The following is a 23,218-nucleotide window of genomic DNA, read 5'->3' as shown; positions in this document are numbered from 1 at the left end:
GTTTTTTTATGGGTTTCATCCAGAGGTGTGACCAAGCCAACTGTGCTCGAGTCTCAAGTCAAGTCCCAAGTCTTGAGCTCAAGTCTCAAGTCTAAATGTAGATTGCCAAGTCAAGTCCAAATCAAGTCCATGTCATTAATGTCAAGTCATTAATGTCAAGTCTTAAAAAAAGTAAATATCTAGGACTTTTCAATGCAATATGGTTTTAATCCGATAAAAACTTGGTAAGAGCATCATGAGTTTGATTTCTATAATCAGTTTCAACTTCAATAAATTCAATCATTCCACATACAAATTCAGAAAACAGAATTTAAATTCAGTTGTCTGCTGGAACAAATCTCATCACTTTCAATCTAAGTCATTTACACAAACACAAGATCTCAAGTCAAGACTTTAGAAACCTTTTCAAGTCACCAGAGCCCAAGTCAAGTCAAGTCTCAAGTCTTCTCTTCAAGCATCAAGTCAAGTCTCAAGCGATTCAAACTGTGACTTGAGTCCAAGTCGTCTGACTTGAGTCCCCACCTCTGGTTTCATCAATGGGACAGAAGACTTAGGACAATGACCGAGCTGAAAAGATGACACATCAGGTAATGACTGGACGAACGTGGAATAGAAAGCGGCAAGGGAAGAAGTTGGGCGGCAATGTTTCTCGAACTCTATCTCAATGTTATCTCTGAATATAGATGATCCGCTGGCCTCCCCGCTGCAAAACACAGCACGAGTAAACAGATATTCATCTCTCTCTGTCTCTCCGTTCTATGTTTTTAACCTTTTTCGTCCGGGTCGAGGCAACAGCTTGACTCCTGCCGACCTTCAACGAGCCCCTTTCAAGCGCTCCGCTGTGCCGCGCTAATAACCACCGGTGGGATATATGGCCCTTACCCTAAGAGGGCCCATTAAGCGGCGAGTTAAATGAAAATGTATTACTCCCGTTCCCGTTGTAATCACTCAAGTTTTAAGCCAATAACAGGAGGAGGAGGAGGAGGAGGAGGAGGAGGGCGGCTGACGAAAATAGCACCGTAGAAAAACAACCCTGGCCAGTGTAGGTCAGTTTAGCACCAATGTTTTAGCCTGGCAGTCGGAGCGTCTACTGGGCCCGCGGGGTTTGTTCAGGCTCCAGTTTTGAGACTGACACACACACACACACACACACACACACACACACACTCAGTCGCACACACACTCCGGCAAGCGTGCACGATCAAGATGCAGAAAGAAATTCGCTTGCTATAGGCCAGACAGAGAGCGAGAGGCAGGCAGACACAGCAACAGGGGGTTTGTGGGCAGACTTATTAGCTGTAAAATACCCAGACTGCACTCTGCTCGGTGCGTGCTGGCACGAGCACACACACACACGCAGATACACACAGGCAGACAAAGCAACAGAGTGTGTTCACTGACTTTTTTTACACTAAAACACCCGAACTACAGCTGAAGGCCTGGTACATGCGCACATCCCCGGGACACGTGTGAGGGAGAACACAAATACACTCGGTAAATAGTTCATGCCGGGACACACACACACACACACACATATACACAGTCTGTATTTACAGGGGTGGAGAAACAGCAGACAATGAGAAAGCCTTAGGAAAAAGCAACCATCTAAACATAGCAGCGCTTATAACGCCTTTGTCTAAAAGCAGAGAGGCAATTTCACTATTGAACAGTCCTGCGACCAGAGATGAAGTGTTATCGCTAAGAATGTCATTTTGTCACACACATATGCACACACACGCGCGCACACACACACACACTCAGCGACCGCAGTCAGTAAACCGGCTTGACCTCACCCTCTTCGTTTGTCAGTAACTGTATGTCAAGTGTGTCCCAGCAAAGCTAGAATAAACACTCGCTGGCCGTAGACGGCTCCTGTTTCACATTCAATCTGCAATAAATGCCAGCGCCGCTCCGCTGGGATCGTACATCTAAAGCCCTGATTTTTATCAAGCCACCCAAAAATACAGCGACACTCAATACCAGGAGACTGCTGAGCGCTCAGTCCTGGTATTTCCCCAGATCAACACGTATACAGTTTTCTCTGAATCAAATGTTACGTTTTATTTTTCTTCCCTGCTGCTAGATGGGGTGAATCTGCAGAGTTCAGAGTTCATTGACTTGATGTCCTTATTTATGTTGGCCCTCTGCAGACTGTTTGCTCTAGATGCTAGGGAACATTTGTTAGGAGCAATGGATGCTGGTTCCATCCTAGCTCTAGTAAATTATAACTGTGAGAACTGTTAGTGAATGCGAAAGACCAAAAGCTCACGAAAAACATAATTAAGCACAGAGCAAAATAGGTGTCAGGGAACACATATGTACAAAAGGCATAGACCTGCGTTGAACACACACATATGTCCGTAAGAAAATATGAGCAAAGAGTTTGAAGGCAGCTCTTAATCATATACTGATCAATTTATTCATTCTGTCAGGACACGTTTCTCCGTTGTCCCAAAGTCTTACACAAAGAAGTCATTGTGAGATGTCCAATTTGTTTTTTACCAGAAAACAGGAAAGAAAGAAAAACCAGTATGCGATCATGAAAACAGACACACATTCAAAGCGAGGACACTACATGTTCGCTAGCAGTTGGATTTGGTGACCAAACTTGTTTTTTTTTCTGTTTGCTTTTTGTTTTTCAAGCCAATTTGAATTGCAAATCACCAATAAGATATAATAACAACCTAAATTCCAGCTCAGCTTCAAGCAGCTGAGGTATCCCAAATGTACCACTTGAAATCTTTTAAGGTTTCAAAGAGTATTTTTTTTTTCTTGGATTTCACTGTACCTGGAGGCGGGGGGGTGGGGGGTGGAGGGGTACACTGAAATGTACAAAAATAAAAGAAGACACAGTATTTTCAACAGTTTGACAAAGTTCCTCCTCAGGTTTTGAAGGGACCAAAGCCACGTTTGAGCAGAACCAGCTGGATGTAAATGCTTGCATGCACTTTTTTGACACAGGCACTGATCTTGACTTGGTGTCTCACTTAATGGGTTCCTTGGGTCGGGAGACAAGAGCATTCTGGGAACTGTAGGCGTCTGTGACTTCGCTGAGCTCTCTCAAACAAGGCAGTCAAGAGGATTTTTTTTTTTTTTGAAATGGTCTGTCCATTCACAAACACCATACAGAATGACCATTTTGGATGCACGCTAACTATTGTTCAAACTAAGGGGAATATGGGCCAAGGACAAGTAAATAACAATGAACAAATCCAATAACAAGACTCTCAAGCTCTTCACTAGCCTGACTTCTGTCCTATGGAAATGATAAAAGCAAGTTAGACAGTAACAAATATCTTAAACACACAAAAATAGTGGCTTTTCTCCAGAACCTTCTACCCATTCTGACTGAACATCTTTTACAATACAATACATTACTCTCAATACAGGCTGACTCTATATTCTGTCCCGATTGGCTCGGCAAACCAGTGCCGAGAATTCTGGGTAACGTAGTAAATCCAGAAATACCAATCATGAGAAGCTCGTTGGCTTCTTTTAATAAACAAACGAAAACAAAAGCAGTATACAAATTAAAAAAAGAACCAAAACAACAGCAACAGCAAAACCAAGCACAAGTAGAGTATGATCTATAATTAAGGCGAGTTAAAATATTGCAGAATAATTTGGCCCCTGTGTCTCAGACAGACTGCCACAACAGTCAGAGAGCTCCCCGACTCTTTATCACTGGAAAAGGATCCAGAGAAGGGAAGGAAAGAAAAACTGAAGACAAAAAAGTGAGCAAAAATGCAAAAATAAAATCAAATTAAAAAAAAAATGTGATCCTCTTTGGAGAGAAAGTCATTTTATTTGGTTTGGGTTGTTCTCTTCTTCAGGCGTGTGTTAAAGGGAACAGTAAGGACCTCCTTTCTCCAAAAAAATAAATTAGAAATCAACCAAAGGAAAAAAAACAAGCAAAGAAAAGGGGAGAGGAGATTGGTAAGGTGGTTAACTCCTGTTTATCTGGGATTGTTTATGTTTTGAGCGCAAGGTGGGGGAGGGCGCCGAGATCAGAAAATATAAAAGAACAAACCGACTTTGTTGTTTTTCTACAACCTGATATGACGGACAACAATGCAGTGCACCGCGGGAAGAGTTTGTGTCCCCCTGAAAGTCTTCCCTCCGATTAAGAGCAGTTGGGCAAAGAGAGAGAGAGGGAGGGAGGGGATAGGAACCAAAATGTCTGAGATACAAAGTGACGTCTCCTCGTTTTCGACTGGGACTGAAGGTCATTTAGGCGAAGATCCCCCTCAAACGGTCGACTCCCTCTGCTCCCCTGTTAGTTAAAAAGGCTTGGGGGGGTTAGCGGAGTCAACTTAAAAGTCCCGGGGATCATGTCTTATGTATGAGGGGCCGCCGACGGGCCGTCTGGCTGTTTCCGCAGGGTCTCGGCGAAAGGATCAGAGGGAGGCGGGGGAGGCATGGCCGCGTTTTTTTTTTTTGCCCTACAGATGTCCAAAGTCCGCCGTGCCGCTTCGTCCTCCCTGAAAGCGGGGAGGGGGAGGGGGGGCTGACGTCCCGTTTTCAAACCCTAACGCATGTAGTCTCTTCCCCCCGCCCCTCCCCGTCTCTTTCCCTTCACCCCCCTCAGACCCATTCCTGCATGGAGCGTTTGCAGTACAGTATGTGGCGCGGCGTCCCCTTCCTCTTGAACTGCACCACGGTGTAGACCAGCACCAGCAGGCACAGCGCCAGCACGCAGGGGATGACGATGGCGATGGCCTTCACCGTGTTGGCCTCGTTGTCCAGCTCGATCACCACCTCCGAGTTGCCGTCGTCGGCCGGCGGGCGCTCGGGGTCCACGGGCGTCAGCTCGCAGCCCATGAAGTCCTTGAGGATGGAGCGCGGGTAGCCCGGCTCCACGCGCAGGAACTGGTTGTTGAACTTCCAGTACTCCTTCCCCTTGTAGAAGTAGGTGAAGCCTGGGGGGACGAAACAGAGGAAACAGATCCATGTAAGTGCATGTTTACTATCTGCTGTCTTTAGCTTTGTTCGAAACCGTTCCCTGTTACAGAAATAGTGCACAGTGTGTCTGCTGTTTTGTACTAGTGTCCGAATTCTCACCAGTTAATTTGATTCACTATAGTTCACTGTAAGATACCCATAGTGCACTGCAAACTGTAGAGAACAGACGATGTATCCTACAATTTCTCCTGTGTACCACAATGCAATGCGATTGAGTCTTAGTGAAGAAGAGTCAAGATGAGCTAGCTTGTGAACTAGCTAACGTTAGCTCACAAGCTTATTGTTCGCCAAACCAAAACAGCTTTCTACCATTAGCAGACAGCACCTTAGTTGACAAAACCACACTTGCACATGATTAGAATTTCAACAATTTGTAATTTAATGTTCAAAACTTTTCAAAAGTTTACATTTCAACCCGCCGTAATGAGTGCTTGGTTTGTTTATGAGATGCACGAATATCCAGTGCAGTGTCTGAAACTTTGTTCGGTCGTTGCCCATATAGTTCACTATGACAAACACTCCATAGGGAATAGTGTTACTGTTCCGAACGCAGCTTCTGTCTCTGCCTCATCCTCATAGCAATACATTAACGAATAAGAAAGATTGAGCAGCCCACAATGAAGGTAAGCTTTACTGTATAGTTTTATCATATTTCCATAATTTACCATGTATACTTTTCACAATAAATGATGAAAAGGTGACCAGCAGAGTTCAGTTTGAATCTTCATTCACACCAAGCACACCTGACCCAAATAATATGCCAATACATTTTGAAAAACATTCAAAAAAGAAGACCAAAACCACTTGATTAAATTTACCTGGCAAGCGATGTGTCTTTGTTTGAAGCTGTCCACATGTCTGGCAAACAGGGCTCAGTTCACTTTCAATTCAAACAACTCAGGGAGGAAATTGTATTCCTCATTAAAATAGTGAACAACCTTTGACATGGGACAGTTGCCATAGCTATCATCAGCAAAAAAATAACAGATTGAATTGAAAGCGAAGTGACCCTCACCTGCTGGTAAGGTAAATCAAGCGCACCTCAAGGTGTTCAAATATTTGAAACCATATCAAAAACACTTTCTGCAGGTTTGCCATTGAGCCATTGTTTCGGCTTGTGAAATGTCTCTGTCCCGTAGGACTAATTATAGCTGGTCGTAAAAGAGAAAACGCACACAACCAGACGCCAAAACCCCACAGCTCATATCACACGACGGCACAACATATGTCATATAGAAACAAAAAGGTGTTGTGGTGCTTTTTCATGTCGCGGCGGTGAGACTGGGGTTTTTATAGGAGTGTGTGGGCGAACTCTCCTGGTGTCACACTAATTAATAAGTCTACTTATACGGTGTCAATCAGTGTTCATTTTGATGGCCCCTGTTGGAGGAAATGTGAGGGCGGCGTCACACCGCTTGGGAACACTTCCTCAGTCTTTGTGAATGGAGGAACGAAAGCGACGGCACAAACTAAGACATAAAGGAAGTCTTTCTTTCCCTCTCTCCCAAACACACACATCCAACCCAGCAAACATTTTGAATAGATGTTGATGCGACAGCCTGCACCAACGTTGAAAACCTCTATAAATATAACACCACCATGACATCCATAGTCCATAGCTGCCACCTGCAATGTTTGTGAAACCTAAATATCTTTCTGGTATCAGTTCAAAACAGTTTCCAAAGCTGTTTTAACACTATTTTTACCATGCCATAATATCAAATCGTGAAATTTTTGTACTTTTTTGGGTTGGCGGTAAACTTGGCCACCTTCTACATGTCGCTGTCTGTGAAATGCTTGCTGGAAATATATATGTATGGTGCTATATATGCGCTGTAAATCTGTGACTTATCCTCAGCATGACAGTCTGGCTGAATTCTCAGGCTCTCCTCTTTCTCACCGCCCCCCCACCCTTTTTTTTCTTTGTTTCTCGCTGTTTATTATTCATGCACGCTCTTCTCAGGAAAATGAGGAAGAAAATGCTCCAAATTTCCGGTCGGATGGCGAGATGGCTGGGGGGGGGGAGGGCCGGGGCTTCTTAAATCACTGGTTAGGTGGAGATGTTTCTGTTGGGGAAGCGAGGGAGCACAGGACAAGGTTTTCAAAGATTCATCTTGTAAAGGAGAGAGAGAGAGAGAGGGGCGTGAGGGCTTCCACAAAGGAAAAAAAGAGGAGATGGGCGCTCAGATGGAAACCAAAATTTGTTGAGAGCTGACAGATGTGACAGAATAAAGCATGAGTCTGTGTAGGCCTTGTGTGTGTGTGTCTTCCTGTACGAGTGTGTGAGGCAGAGAGTGTGGATGAGGATCTATAGCCCTGTTTGAACTGGATTAGTTGTACTGAGGAAGGTTCTGTAATTGTAATTACGACCAAGAACATCCGTAATTTTAATCCAGTATGAATATGCCATGTTTGGATAAAATACAGCGTTTTCCTTTTTGGTGGAAGAGTAGATCATGACATCTTACATCCAAGTTAGAGCAGTAATTTTAGGGAAATCGGGAGATCTTTCAGCTTGTATGAATGGTTCTCTGGAGTTAAACGCACAGCACATAAAAGTGACATTACAGGACTTCTCCCAGTGAAGCTAATCCAGTTCCAATAGGGCTTATGAGAGACATAAATAGCAATAGTCTGACTCGAAGAAGTTTCATGGGGAGACCGGAGAGCTGGTGGACGGTCAGCTGCGATTGGTTATTCCTCTGTCTCTTGACCACATCCACCACTTGGTCCTCGCAACACAACCAGTCACCCTCTGAGTAATATGTGGGTGTGAAGGCAATGAAACCAGAGCCAATCTACACACAAGACAACACCCTTCAAACCCTTGTTTTGAGCACAGCTGGGTATTGTAATTAGCTGAGGAAACACAAATGCTCTCTGGAATGTTTTTTCTCTCCAATTCGGTAACGGCCCCAGACTTTTCTTCTGCACTAAAACTCGGTGACACTAAGAGACAGACAGACCCAGGCGAAGCAACAGATAGATGGGGATGCTGAACACAGACGTACAGTAGTGTGACGAGCATGAATAATAAGCGAGAGAGAGGCAGAGGAGGGGCGATAAGGGGTGAGATAGGTTGAGCTATTGTGGGTTAGAGCCAGGTCAGCATGGCCCCGGGGTCCCTGCTCTGAAACGTGTTGCCTCACACACACTATTGTCAGCGGCAGCGGCATACTCAATTATGCCTGGTTATCTGGGTCAATGTTATGGGCGCGCCGCTTGACACACTGTCTCCGCACACAGCCAGTCAGCCAAATAAATGCCAGCTAACACATATACACTCGCACACGCACACACGCGGCGACACACACATGCGCGCAATCATTCCCCGGGATATCAATCCACCCTTCATGCTCCGACTGATGCCCGGTCCACCTGGCCTCACCGGCAGACACGCCCGGCTACAGCGCTGGCAGAGGATCCGTGGCGCAGATGGCGTGAGCGTTCATCACCACCTGCCCCGCTTTTTCCAACCCGGGCGTTGCCAAGACCAGGCCCGAGCCCACCTGGCATAATGCATCCAATGGGGAAAGCTTTTTTTTTCGCTTCGCGCCGTCTGATTGGCCAACGGGGTGAGCTGTTCGAGTCATGACAGAGGTAATATCGCCCGCCTCCCCACCCTCGGCGAGGGCCAACTGGCTGAAACCGGAATGAGCGCCCAGCGGTGGTCTTGTCCTTTCTGCTTTCCACAGCTCTGCTCCAACTGGGTCTTATGGCACATGGAGCTGGACGGACTGATTATGGAACATTTTGCTTGTGAAACACTTCAAAAACAAACAAAAAAAAAAAGGAGCTGGCATTTCTGGGCAAGTTGACCTTGTTTCATCTTCCATTGGCAATATGCAAGCAGCTTAACCCCTTCCTATCAATCTAGTCCTCATGATGTTGCATATATCAAGACACAGCGCAATAACTGGGGCAAATTTCAATCAGTGCTACCCTGTTATACATACCGAACAGTGTGTGCCAGTGACTAGATGAAATCAATACCGCCTGGCATACGTATTGTACATACTGTTATTGCCAAATGAGAGTATTAGGCAGGACAAATCGTACCATTGGCTTTGTCGACGAAGGCCCCCTGCGGCGATTCAGGCACACCCTTCCACACTGTGATGGGCTTGGGATAGCCAGGGTCCATAGTTCTCATGTCCTCATTGTACCGCCAGTACCTAGACAGGGACAAAACACAAACCAAAGAATGACAAAGCAGTATTTTATGCTGATATCCAGTATCTTTAAAATTTACCATTTTCATTTTCAAATATGTAATCAATCAAACTGCATCATATCAGAGGTGGACAACACTGACTGGCCGATATTCAATGTTTAATAAAAGGATGATATTAACCCCATATATTGGCAAACTGACAAACTAGTCTAACCCTAGATGAAGTACAAAGAACACTTACACTGAAACCCCTTTCACACTAGTGACCTGGGAAATACGTGGGCCGACTGTCATTGTGACCTCAACCTGGGTAAGTCGACCCTAAAAAACCACCGTGGTCAAGATCAGGGGTTGACAGCCGAGCTCAGCTCAGCTTGGGTCAGAGTTCACTGTTTAACCCCCTTGGTTTGTTTTTGGCCACACAAGTGTGACATAAAAGGCAAACTACTCAAGGATGGTGTTAGCAAAGTTGAGACATTGCAGCAGCAATGAGAGCTTTCACCATATGGTAGGAAGGTTGTCGAGAGTTGACTTGATAGTTGTGCAAAGCTTTCGTTTGGTTATTGAGTAGATAAAATCACCAGTGTCTGGAAACATCATATTCCCGTGTAGGACTATCCAAAAAAGAAAGTTGCAGCTTTGACGGACCTGGAACTTTTTGAAGTTTCAGGAAGCAAACACAGAATCGTTGAGGTTTAAAAACGTCCTTATGTGGACATACTGTGTGGTTTTTGCCCGTTCCCTCGTTCAGTTCTACCTACCTGTCCCCTTTAAAGAAGTAGGTCTTGGCCACGTCCTCCCACCAGACCGCGGTCTCGATGCTCTGGGCCGGCATGCCGTAGCCGAACTGGGAGATGTCCTGGGGGTATCCTGACTGCAGCACGGTGTCCTTAAACACCCAGAACTGCTTTCCTGGACACAAAGAAAGAGGGGGGGGAGGTATTTAGAAGAGGGAGGACAACTAACACCAGGGATTTACCTCCAGGAGACGCACAGAAAAGATATGGGCAGATTTACAAGGACAGATCCAAGCTTTGTAACAAATGACAAGCAATAACCTGTTGCCTTGTGTCACAGTAGTTGGTGTTGATGTTGCCTTCATTTAAAATAGGACACAGACATCATGATAAGTTGCCCTTGCCCTAAGTTGCTAGAGTTACTTCGGGAACTTTCAGTACTGGGGATTGAACCAGTAACCGTTCAGCTAAGATGAGATGAAACTTCAACGATCCCTGTGAGGAAATTGGGTGCCAAAGTGTCAAGATTTAAGCCTTTTCCTTGATTTTTCTAAGCTTAGGGTTTAATGCCACACAGACCTGGATGTTAGAATATTTTTGGTATAAACTGAAGGGAGGAGAGTCACAATGGATTTGTTTTAATCATTTTATATTTCATTAGTTTCCTCTGTCTCTCCCTTTCTCCACCTTTCTCTCTATCCCCGGCCTCCCCCTTCCTGTCGAGTAATTAGGTTAAACAGCACGTTTTTGACCCCCTCCGACCCCAGGAAGTGGTTTTCTTCCTCGCTGGTGGAGGTCTGGGGTGGGTCAGGAGGAAGTGTGGGGGGTGGGGAGGGAGAGGCGTATTAATAAAGTGAATAAGAGGGAGAAGGAAAAAGGAAGGGAAATTACTGTGGGAGGAAGAGGAAGGGATGGAGATAGGGCAGAGACATAGAAAGAGGGGGAATGAAAGAGGAAGAGAGATAGAGGAAAGAAGTAGAGCTGGGTATCAAATATTTTGGCCTGTGAAAGAGCATGGGATGCTGACTCATGACACACACACACACACACACACACGTTTATATTGGAATATAGCCTAAAGGCTGTAAATATTCTTTATTTCATGCCAGGGAAAACATTCATTCATCACAACCATTATAAATATGATAATATTTGTAAATCAGAAACTTTTTACACACTCTTTCAATAATCTCAGGTTTCACAACAATCACTTTCTGTCTCTCTTAGGGATCCAAACCCCTCAGGTTGAAAACTACTGTTGGGTTAGAGATGGAAGCGAAGAGAGAGAAGACAAGAGGAGGTTGGCAAGGAGTGAGGCTGACAAGGAAGGATCAGAGTGAAGAGAGAAGAAAAGGCAGGGGTGGTGTGTGTATGTGTGTGTGTGTGTGTGTGTGTGTGTGTGACTTTCGCAAGAAGAAAAGATGGAGGGAAATAGTAGAGGATAAAGGGACCACGTTGCTACGCTGATGCATATCTAACCAGCTTTTCATCGAACCAGGTTGCATATTTCCTTTTGCGGTGAATGAGTTTTTAAAATAACTCACTCACATATTCATTCACTCACTCACTCACTCACTCACTCACTCACTCACTCACTCACTCACTCACTCACTCACTCACTCACTCACTCACTCACTCACTCACTCACTCACTCACTCACTCACTCACTCACTCACTCACTCACTCACTCTTAGCCTATCTGCCCCTAGTGGCCGTTAGGAGGCATGGCAATGTCTACAAACAACACACTGAACCAGAACCATTCACTCGCCTCTCTGCAACACTGCTGAACTGTGTGAGGCGCTTCTTGTCTATGACAGCGTCCTTGTTCTCTTCTCTGTCTGCTGTTGCAAAAATCAATGTTGTACTTAAATGGAAGATCAATCCCAACACAGAATGCACAAATGCTGTTCTTATGTTCTTGGACAGCTCAATCAATAGCAGTGAACATGAGCAGCTCTCGCCCAAAGCCAGAATCTAGAGGATCCAAGTTTCTGATGTGCCTGTATGTTGAGTGGTGAGTCATGTGCATAGAAGCTGAAGACGAAATTGTACTTTTGCTTGCTAATTAGACAAAGTTTTGGGGGTGATAGTGTTACAGACCTGGGCCAAGCAGTTTTTGCGAATAATTCTTAGAGTTTATTTTAACCTGCGCTAAGTACATCACGACAAATCAGATGTAAGACAAGTCGACTGGTTGACTTTCAAATGCTTTCCTGTGGTTGTCTGAGCTTTCTGGCACTCAATTCACGTGGCTTATTTGGCAAATCCCACCCATCTGGCACTTACGTAAGATAAAACAAACCTTTAAGAAGTATTTATATTACTTGGCTCTGGTGAGGGGAGGTAGGTAGATGGATGGATGGATGAATGGAGGGAGAAAGAGGGGGAGGGAGGAACAGTAGGGCAGGGTGTTGGTTGTCTGTAATTGGGAAGGCAGTGGCCTCTTCTTGGAAAGGAAATTCCTGTCATTTCACCTCTGTCTTTCTCTTACAGTACTCCACTCAGCAGGGTCACACACACACACACACACACACACACAAACACACCCCACCCCGGGCTTAGCCTCCCCTCCCCTCCCACCAAAATGAATTAGTTCGGCTCAATTCGGCAAAAAGCATCCTCAAAAGAGATCTCTGAAAGTACCACTCTCTCTATCCTACACAAAATGACATTCTCCTTTCTTTCTTTATTTCTCTTTTTTTTTTATTTGAGTCAAGTTGCATAGGCCTGTCTGGCTTCATCTTCAGAGCTCCGAGGGGCTGCTTTGATGTAGCGGAGGTGCCCGCATCTGCTGCAGTGTAATGACTAATCCCCTGCTTGCTCTCAACAATGTATGAAGAGTGTTATGTAGGAAGGGGATGGTTCCCAACAGAGACCCCTCCTCCTCCTCCTCCTCACATGGGCCACACACACAAACACACACAGCCATGTGGACAAATGGATTTTTAATGCTGTGGGGTACAGAGTCTGCTTCCCAGTACAGTTGGGCTGAAAACCAACATCTAATGCAATGAATATGTACCCCATTTGAAAAATTCATTTAATCACATTCCCGGACTTTCACTGTCTGGAAAACACCTCTCAAATTTCCGTGGTATTCCAGAAATTCCATGACTAGTGGGAACCCTGACACACACACACACACACACACACCATCTAACATAACACACTCCCAGACAGGCCTGTGGGGAACAGTGGGGTGAATGAAGCGAGCAGCTCTGTCTGTCCTCTGACACAAAAAGCACCAATCAAGGACAAATAGAATCAAGTGCTGATTGGATCCAGCTCTAGATTGGCTCTGCCTCCCCGGAGGAAAGAGCACACTGATGTACAGATATTGCTACGTGTGTGATGTGCCTGAGACCAGACGCAATACACACTGGGGCAAATTGAATGCTGGTAAAAGCGCAAAAAGAGTGAGTTGTAATTTTTTTAAAAGTTGGCGATGATGAATAGATTTAATTCTCTGTGGGGTTTATGTTTCATTGTACTAATTAAAGCCGCACTAGGCAGCTTCACACTTTAATAACTGGTTGAATTTTTAAAAGTTTGAAGGACTTCATTACCTAAAACATGTACCCATGGAATGTGACAAAAACTATATTTCCTGCCAGTGACCAGACCCAACACTGGAATTTAATTTGGGCAAATAGGGAGAATCCATGGTGTCTCAATTAGTGGGGATGGGACTTCTCTGTTGTAGCCCCAAAGATGGGTGTATTTTTACATAAAAATCTTGCCTAGTGCAGCTTTAAATAATGTTAGAATAAAAAATTAGGCAGTAGCAGGTCTCCAGCACACTGTCACCATGGACCCAGCCATCTGAGCTGGGATTGACACTTGTGTTAATGCATGTGTGTTAATACATTCATTCTGATTCTGATGACAATGGCTTGGAATGGCATGGAAGTAGTGCTGAACATTGGCACCAGGCTGCACTGTAGGAATGAACAACACATGCTGAATCTATCTCTCATGTATATCAGTGGCGTCTCCCTACTGACTTGAGATGCCATTACAGCACTAAGCTTATCAGTGTCTCAGCCATGACTGCACAAACTAGACTGTGAAGCCTCCATCTGTGCATTGATTTCACATAGCAAGAATGCTTTTACCTCCGACTCCTCATCTGCCCTCTGCTCGTTCCTGTTTTCTGACCGAGTTTCCTACTAATTTCTCATTCCAAATGGAGACAGACAGAATAAGGCCTTCTGGGAAATCAGCTATGCGTATTCAGATAAAAAATGACATTCTGTTAGTATGAATTTTCTAAATCTGTGTGCAATTCCGTTGCTAAATTCTATCCAGCGCTGGAAGAGAAAGGAGTGGAAAAAAAAAAAAAAAGCACAGAAATCAAACTTCCAGAGCTTGCGGTGCACATGGGACCAGTAGGCTGCGTTTCCAGGAATTGTTTGGTGTTGAAAATAGAAATGGGTTTGAGCGAGTCTCGAAGATTTGTAGTTTTTATCCCAAAAGACTCAAGAGTTTCATTGCTTACCTATCTCTCCTTTCATCAACACCCGCTCTCTGTCTCTCTCTCTCTCTTCCTCTCCGGAGTGTATGCAAATATGAGTTTACAAGACTGCTATGTTTATTTGCTGTTTCTTTTAAGTGGTTTTCCAGCTTTAAACATAATTAGCTTTAAATCTCTATGATCTTGGCTAGCTTAGTCTACATTTGGGTACGCAGGCAAATCACTTAAAAAGCAAGAAATACGGGAGTCACAACTGAAACTCATGATGTCATCAAGCAACACTTTCTGCAGTTGCTCCACTGGTGGCAGTGGCAGTGATTTTCAGAGTTATTCTGCTGCAGACCTGCTAGCAACTGTTATAAAATAAAGCTAAAGCATACTACTACTACTCCTAATCATAATAACAATATTAATTCAAGTCAAAACGGGGATTTAAGGTGGATTTCCCCAGTGAGCCGAAGTGAGCCTTGGCTGGAAAAAACACTGCTTTAATCTTGCATAGATTTACATTGAGCTCACATACCCAGATAAGCTCAAGGGAGCATGCTTACATTAAATGTACCACTTACTGTAGATAAAAACGCATGGCATATGTTCCAGAGTATTGACACACACATTACAAAGCACATAGAGTATAAAAAGGCACGCTCATATAATATATACACAAAGTAACATGACAGCCATGCAAATAGAACATGTCTGGTAGTTCCTGTAGATGTATAATACATGAAATACATTACATGAGAAGCGTTGATGTAAACCAGGACGGTGCAGACACGTAAGGTTTAGATTTCAAAACTGCTGGACAAGAATGAATCAAAGCTTTTAAATGTCTCAGACAGTGAAATGGCAACTACAATGATGATGGCGGTGTAGTGTGAGTCTTTACCTTTGAAGAAGACAAACTTGCCCTCGCTGTTCTCATAGACGGCGTCTATCTTGGGCGGCAGGCCCCTCCAGAAAACGTTGATGAGCATGGGGTAGCCCGGCATCACTGAGTTATCTCTCACTCGCCAAAACCAGTGGTCCTGAGGGAGAGGAGAGGAGAGGAGATCTTTAGGAGACTGAATGACAAAACATGGTCAAACTTGACTCTACTCAGTGAATGTTTGTGTCTGTCTGTCTGCGTCTACTGGGTGTTTGCTATAGGTGTGCATGTCTCTGACGGACATTTATATGAAAACATCACAGATTATAACGTAAACGTGTCATCGTTACACCAAACCACATACTGCCCTGAACCAAGACATTTTATGGGGAGTTCTGCATAACACAGTGGGTGGTAAATCGTAATATACTGTGATGCAGGTCATGTTGGGCCAATGGCTGGCTCTGCTGCTCTTACAACAAAGCCTGACGAATGCTGGCGATGATAAACCCTGGCTGCCGGCTTGACAGCTGCGAGGCCTTCGAGATCCGCATATACTTTCTCAGGTTGCCTGAAAAGCCGGTGCGACCGGTGCTACGCACGCAGATCTTCAGGAACCTACTGCGAAAACCATCAAGTGCCGGGGTCAAAGTGCTAGCTAGGGGGCTTTATGAGGAGCCAAGAGTTTCTGATTTCCTTTGGGGGGGGGGGGGGAGAAACGTGAGCGCGGCCAAGTGGAAGGTGTGTCTTTTTTGATGTTGGATGAAACCTGACGACAGAGGGAGCGGGGGGAGGGGGGGAGAGACCCAGCTGTGAAAGCCATTAGGACTCAGCGAGACGTCCCACCCTTTGGCAATGAAGGGCCAATTTCGCCCGCTGAACACACCGAGCGGTTGGGCCGAAAACCCCTGACCTCGGAGGAAGAGAGAGAGAGAGAGAGAGAGAGAGGGACAGAGACAGAGAGAGAGGAGACAACACATCATCGCACCCTGCCTCATTCACAGTGAAAGCTAAATACACACCCCATTTATCAAACACACACACTCTCCCTCTCTATTGCTCTCTTTCTCCCTCTCTGTCTAATCCAATTGTTTCTCTGGGAGTCCCTGCTCTCCCTGGACTCTTCCTTCTCTTTCTCTTCATTTCCCCTTGTTTCTCCTTCCAATTCCTCCTCTCTTCCTCTCTCTCTCCCTCTCTCTCTCTTCCTACTGCCCTGATTGATTTCAATTGTTCAGCATTTTCCTCTGTACAGGGCCCGGCCCAGTAATTGAAAACAGATCAAACTGTGAAATCGGAGCCATTTGAATCCTCTTGACTCCATAAAAGAGAAAATGTTCTTTCTCCCGCCCTACCTTCCTGCTCCCATTCTGAACATAAAGCCCAGGCAAGCAGACCTGAGTTGTAGAAAATTTCAGTTGGCACTTTGCAATTACAGGAACGTCTAGAATAATCAAAACAACAAGTTTAGTCTCAGCAGAAGGTTGGAAAATTATACCTCAACATTTTTACGTTCTCCGTTGTGAGAGAGAAAGGGCGTTGCGGGGCTTGACACGCATACCGCCTCATGGCGCATGATAATGCATTCAGGGCAACAAGCCTGAATTACCATACACTCTCTATAGGAATATGAATTCTGACTGCTCGGCAGCATTAACACACTGTCCCTGCGATGAGTTTTTTGTCAGCGTCAAGGGAAGTTAGTGATGCGAAACACAAGCAGCAGAAATTGCCCTGCCAACAAATGTGCTGAGAGTTTTGTGAGCAGAACCATATTGCTAACAATACACACCGTCACAATAACGCCTTAACTTTTTTGGTCTGCTGAGTTAACATAGCTTTGTATTTCATAAACGCTTAAAGGAGTACGCCAAGTATTTGGGACATTACCTGTTGAGTGATGAGAACATTGATCATTGGGTCTGGTGCTCCATGCTAACACTTTAGCATACACTATGTTGAGTGATAGTAGGCGACTAGCATTATCCAAAACCAGACTGACCTTTTAGTAATAAGTAAATAAAGTTGTTAGAGTTTTTTATTATATGGCCTGTAGATTCCTAAAACTGAAACATGATATATCATTAACTCAATATAGCTGATGTAGTCAGGTTTATTTTTGGAACTATTTCAGGTGAGCAACCAGGATGAGAATACATCATCAACATTTTAGGTGTACACAGTGTCCCACCACCCACCACCTTCACTTCCTATGGAAACAGAGAAAGTAGTCCCTGCTCCCATGTTTTTTATATCATATTTCATAGAAATTTTACCAATCTCCTACACAAAACTACCAGACTTGGACGCATATTTAAAATTACTTTCCATTTAGCTTTAGAGCTGCTTTAAGTTCTAATTTTCTCACTTTTGAAAATGCTATCACCTACTGTTACTAACATAGTGTACCAAGTGTTTTCGAATGGAACATTGGAACAAACAGTTTGCTGTGGACACATGGATAATTTTGGTGTCTATGTTCATTTAACAAGTATATGACCAATGGACCAATCTCCCAAAAACATGTTTTGTTTAGCAGGGCGAGGCCCATCTGTAATACTAAGGTTAAGTAAAGCCTCAGCCTCACCGGCATCCAGGTCAACCCTGGGTAAACATCTGCTGCTACAACGTGTGTGTGTGTGTGTGTGAAGAGGTGAGAATATGACAGACAGCGGTGTTAGGATGATAGTGTTTTCGACCTCTCACTCGGTGGATGTGATGCATGCACACACACACACACACACACACACACACACACACACAGTGAGAGCAGAGTGCTGGGGTAAATAGTTCAGAGGGATGGGGATGGCAAAGTGAGAGGAGATGAAAGCTCTGTCCACCGCAGAGGAGATAAGCCCTGGATCCCCCCTCTCCAACTCTCTTATTTCACACTCCGGAGCAGGTGTGTGTGCTTGTGTGTGTGTGTGACAGCACAGACACCCCTCTCAGTGTGTTTTGTTTGACCCCAGGTTCTCACTCTGATGTGGGTAACACACCTTCAAACACTCCCCTTTGCCCTCTCTCTTTTTTGTCTCTCGAGGGTATCTGTGGGTCTTAAAAGAAAGTGTGAAAGTCGTAATTAAAACATCTAAGTTTATGGTCTTGATACAATAATTAGGACTTAATGTTTCACCATGTTGTGCAGGTGTATTTTCAACTAAGTTTCCATTTGATGCAACTATAAAATTAAATAGAATTATTTACAGATTCTTTATATTCAGTGATATTAGTTGAGGCAGAGTTGGAAGACAAAATAAGGCAAATTCCATGAATTGTGTAGTTTCACCAAATGAGAATGGGACCAGCAGTAGTGTCAGTTTTATTTTGTTATGTTGTATTACTTTCACTTACAGAAGTTAACAGTCACATGCATGTCCACTCTTGGAATACTAGAGGACAGGGTTAATACAATGTGCACAGTCCCCAATCAGTTACTTTCCAGCTGTCCATTTTGTTATACTGCTCATTAATAAACTTTTATTAGCTATATTCATTCAGAAATTTTGTTTCTTTATTTTGGTTTTTAAATTGGTCTCAAATCCAATTGCAGGTGCCATTAAAAAGTTCTTAAAAAGTATAACATTTTCACATTCTGAAGCCTGCAGATACCCTGTTCTTACTTTGTCTCTCTCACTCTCTTCCCTCCGAAGAATGGAAAAGAGAAAGAGAAGAGAGAGAGAGAGTGGCCAAGTGGCCACTGGCCGACTCAATCTGTGTGTTCTCATCAATGGATGTGGAAATCAAAGCATGTCTCAGGCATCAGAAACCAAGTGGCTGATCCTTAATAGCAGGGGACCCTCCGTCGTCCCAGAATCCCCTGCTCTAAATCTGTCCACATCAAGGAAGGAAGTGTCTCTCAGTGAGTCGAGAGTCCCTCGCGAAAGAATGGAGGGCCGGCGGAGAGGAGGAGGAAGGAGCGTGGAGGAAGGAGGAGGGAGAGCGGAGGGTGGCAGTTTCCTTTTTTTATAGACAGTCTCAGGATAAGAGCTGGTGAGGGAGATTTAACTTGAAGAGAGGAGACCCAAGCAGTTTCCTCTTACATGGAAACAGCCCTCAGAGGAAAGCTGACTCTGTGCCTGTGTGTGTGTGCTGGAACAATTCACAAAAGTTGCAGATCAGTATGTCTCTTGTATTTCTGCTGTCCTGGTATTGCCTGTCATGACGTTGCATTGTTTTAACAAGTTAACATAGTTAGCTGGAAAGCGCTAATTTGGTAGCATTAATCGAAAATAAACCGAAATAAACTCAATAAAATTACTTTCAAGCTTACCATTGACCCTAATGGTAAATGAATGGCTGTAATTAACTCCTCGCCCATTTTGCACGTTACAGGCAGATCTATTGTTCATGAAGCGAAATCACACCGCTAGAGAAATAAAGAAGCACAGAAATTGGATTGGCTGTTGACAGCAGTTGATGGCTGATGATGACTGAAAAGTTCAGCTGTAGACAATTGTTCTCAGACATCAAGCTTGTTGACCGTTCACACATCAGCAGAGTTGACCTGGTCACTCAGCTCTATAGGAAAAGAATGGACTTCTGGTGACTTGTTGATCATGTTGCTCGCAGTCTGAACTGTACAGTCAGTGTTGAGGTCACAGTTTTGCACTTTTTGTGCTATACTTTTTCGGTATACCAGGTCATGACGAAGACCTGATGAAGTGTACAGGCGAAAAATTGTCTTTTCAGTTTGCCAAGCTGTAGATTTTTTATTTGAAACATGTAAAAATAAAACAATCAAGACTTTTTTTGGTTCTTGAATTGAAATTGACACACCAGAGAAGCCTTAATTTATGTCCATTTTCTTACCCAGCATATGGACTTTCTCAGTCATTTGCTGTTTAGAAATGTAAAACAGTGTGTGCATGCATGCAGCACCAGATGGTTTGCGGGTTCAAGGTAGTTTGAGGTGACTGCAATCATAGAAAGGGTAGGATTGTAATTTTAGCGGGCCGTGTACTGGTGACACTGGATACACAGGGCTGTATACAGTTATCTGTGAACCCTGAATGACCGCCTGCCGCCCCACTGCAAAGGAAAATGAGCAACCGTAAAAGGCCCACCTTAACAAGCATGACTCCTAGCCTGCCTTTGTAGATTAGCATGCCTCGTACAAACTGGTCAGTTCTCAGTGAACAGTGTTGGGCTCATTATTCAAAAAGTAATATGTTTTACAGTACTCCATCTGATCATAAAGGCCTTCTAAATACTACTGTAGTATGGGATTTGCCTTGCCTATTTCCTAGGCAGTTGAAATTGTATGTGGAACCGTTTTCCTACCAGTTCTTTGAGGAACTACTTTGATGAAAGCGGAAACATTTTGAAAACAATAACCTTTGTGTCTCCAGGGCAGAGTAACATGCTTGGTTTCATCACCTTCCTGTTGCTGAAAAGCAGTGGAGAAGACAGGGGAAAGCCCTATGGATGCAGGGGCTCTAGTACGCATCATTAACATTACCAGTTACATTCACGAAAAGGCTCTCAAAGTCTGAAACTGCCGCTGCATTTGTTGAGCCTCAGTGTCCAATTTGCTACCTATATCTTGCAAAAACCCGACTCGGCCGAGAAAAAAATGCATTTACATGTAAATGGTTGCAGGGCAATCCACAAACCTGTAGACTCCAATACATTTCCAAAGGGGAAGGAAACAAGCGAGCACAGATAATCACATCCAAAGTTTTGACAAGCATCATCTCCAGGGATGTGCCTTGAATGAATGTCGGTTGTCTTGTCTGCTGGCTCTTCAATAAACATAGAACTGTAATTGAGCATAATAATCTTCCCTTCTGCCTGATTTTCCCTCTTGGAGCCCAATTGGTTCCACTCAAATGAAGGGCCCGAGCTTTTGAATTGTGTTGAAATGCTGACACTGTGGATCTAAATTCTTGGTTCCTGTATTATACAAGTTGTCAATGAGCTGAATGGGGCTCACACAGGATTTCTCTGGTCAGACACATGTGGATTCACACTGGCTCTTTGTGGATAAGAGTAAACAAAAGGACACAATGAATCAATTTGAGTGGAAGAGTATCGGGTTCCATGGTATGGATGCAGCTTTTGCTACATCCAAAACCCCTGTCTCAGTGCCTCCAGTATATCTCACCAGATAAACTCTAGCAAAGTCTCCTCTCCAAAGCCCCCTATTTTACATTAGTGGACCACCTGTGGACCTTGGGGGCTGTGAGACTGCTGCAATCTCAGTTATAATGACTTGGCACGGGCCGGACTCGGCTCTTCCAAAACAATCAAGTGGGAACGGTGAGTAGAGCCAAACCATGCGGGCCAAATGGACCGACAGCACGAACTAACCGAGCGAACAATCAATCGAACGATCAAGCAAACAAGGAAGAATTCACCCTTAGAAAATGACAGTAACAAGTGAGCAAAATTTCACTTAAAACTTGGAAATAGCGCACAGTGGACTGTGGATCTCTTGCAAACCTTCCTAGATGAGACTCGCTGTCTTACTCTCTCGCTAGCTTTCCTTCTGTCAGCCATCCATTTAACCCGTTTTTAGCCTTCCACCTAGACCTTGGCGTGCTCTGAAGGGAAATACATCAAGCTCTGGAGGAATACAAACATCACTAATTATGATCCCAGATCGACTGTTTTACGGTCGGGCAGCTTCATCTACCAGGGGAAATGATGAATAAAAGGCGTTAATATGATACCTCAATCTTCTTGGAGAACTCCTGTTACTAGAGTGAAAATGGGCACAGCATACACTGAGCATCAAGAAATATTAGGACCACCTGCTCCTCCCATGAAATAGACTTACAGAGTGAATCCAAGTGAAGTCTGTGATCCCTTATTGATTTCACCTCTTAAACACACTGGACTCACACACTTGAAAGGGAGATGTTGATGAAGGAGAAGAGACACGTAAATAAGGTATTTTAAGCCTGAGACATGGATTATGCAAAAGGGGGTGCAATTCATCATCGGTCCTAATATTGCCGGTGGTCCTAATGTTCTGAACATTTCGGATTTACAACTATACCTACATGCTTTCTGCTTTTGAAATGCAACAAATCATCTCTCGCTCTTACTCCCCCTCTCTTCCATCCCTCTATACCCTAGGAAAAAATATTAGCTGGTGCTACCTGCAAAGGCCGACAGTTGGAGGAAAAACATTTACATGACGAAGGAGCCAAGAGCCCACTTCACATCAGTGGTGATGCCGACTTAAGCTGAGTAATTACAGGTACTGAATCATCATCGCACCACAACACAGCACAACATGCACTATTTAGCTTGCTCTCCTGCCTGTTTATGAGGGCTTTTGTTTTGTTTTTGTATTGTACAGAAATTCCAAAAGCAAGTGTTGATAAAAAGTGTTTCATTGTACTAAGCAAGAATAAAGAACCCACTTTTACAATGTAACAAGCGGAAAATATAATAAAAATTATGAGTCAACTGATGTATAAAATAGGTCAAAGGCCCATCCAAGTTTATTATCCACTGCCAATGGGTCACTACAGTTATTTGGATGTTAGTGGCAAACCCTGGCACAGCACTAAAACAAGGTTAAACAAAGTGTGGAGATAGATATGTCTGTCTGATGGACGATTCCAAGGCTTCGGGGGGGAATTGCCTGCATTAAAATAAAAAGATTCCTTAAAAAATGTAGCCGGCTGAAAAGGAGACAGTTATCTACTATCTGGCCATCAGCTGGCACTTGTTGACAACACTTTATTGTGACAGGAAGCCTAAGCAAGAGGATTTGATTTTAGGCAATTAAAAAACAGCTTTGAGGTAAACAACATCAAACTGATGTTTGATTAGCTAAAACGGAACAGATAAGAGGAGAGGGGTTGCCATGCTCACTCTAGAGAAATTACTCAAAAAAAAAACAGTCTTACTAAGACAACTACTCGCAGGCACACTAGTATGCCCAAATGTAATTTCCAGGCCTCACTATTACAGTGGTTGCATTTTGGAGCCGACTGTCCTCGTCTCCCTTCCCAAACTTCTAAAAAGCTTGGGTGATCTTCTTTGTGTCT

The 23,218-nt window shown here is 44.1% G+C and overlaps 1 protein-coding gene across 2 annotated transcripts in view; it reads right to left on the bottom strand.

Annotated features, from left to right (window-relative positions):
- Positions 1 to 4,584: 4,584 nt before the first annotated feature.
- The window catches only part of mmp16a (matrix metallopeptidase 16a (membrane-inserted)), a 69,364-nt gene continuing 50,730 nt past the window's right edge, over positions 4,585 to 23,218 (bottom strand). For both annotated transcript variants that reach the window (XM_071900940.2, XM_071900941.2), the window contains exons 7-10: positions 15,240 to 15,378; positions 9,898 to 10,048; positions 9,022 to 9,137; positions 4,585 to 4,919 (exon numbers count right to left, since the gene is read on the bottom strand). In XM_071900940.2, the coding sequence (XP_071757041.1) occupies positions 4,585 to 4,919; positions 9,022 to 9,137; positions 9,898 to 10,048; positions 15,240 to 15,378 (741 nt within the window). The remainder of the gene's footprint in view (positions 4,920 to 9,021; positions 9,138 to 9,897; positions 10,049 to 15,239; positions 15,379 to 23,218) is intronic.

Source organism: Centroberyx gerrardi, chromosome 22 (genome assembly GCF_048128805.1).
Source record: "Centroberyx gerrardi isolate f3 chromosome 22, fCenGer3.hap1.cur.20231027, whole genome shotgun sequence".
Classification (NCBI taxonomy): Eukaryota; Metazoa; Chordata; class Actinopteri; order Beryciformes; family Berycidae; genus Centroberyx; species Centroberyx gerrardi.
The sequence above is the reverse complement of the archived record's forward strand: the minus strand, read 5'-3'. Positions and strand labels throughout refer to the sequence as shown.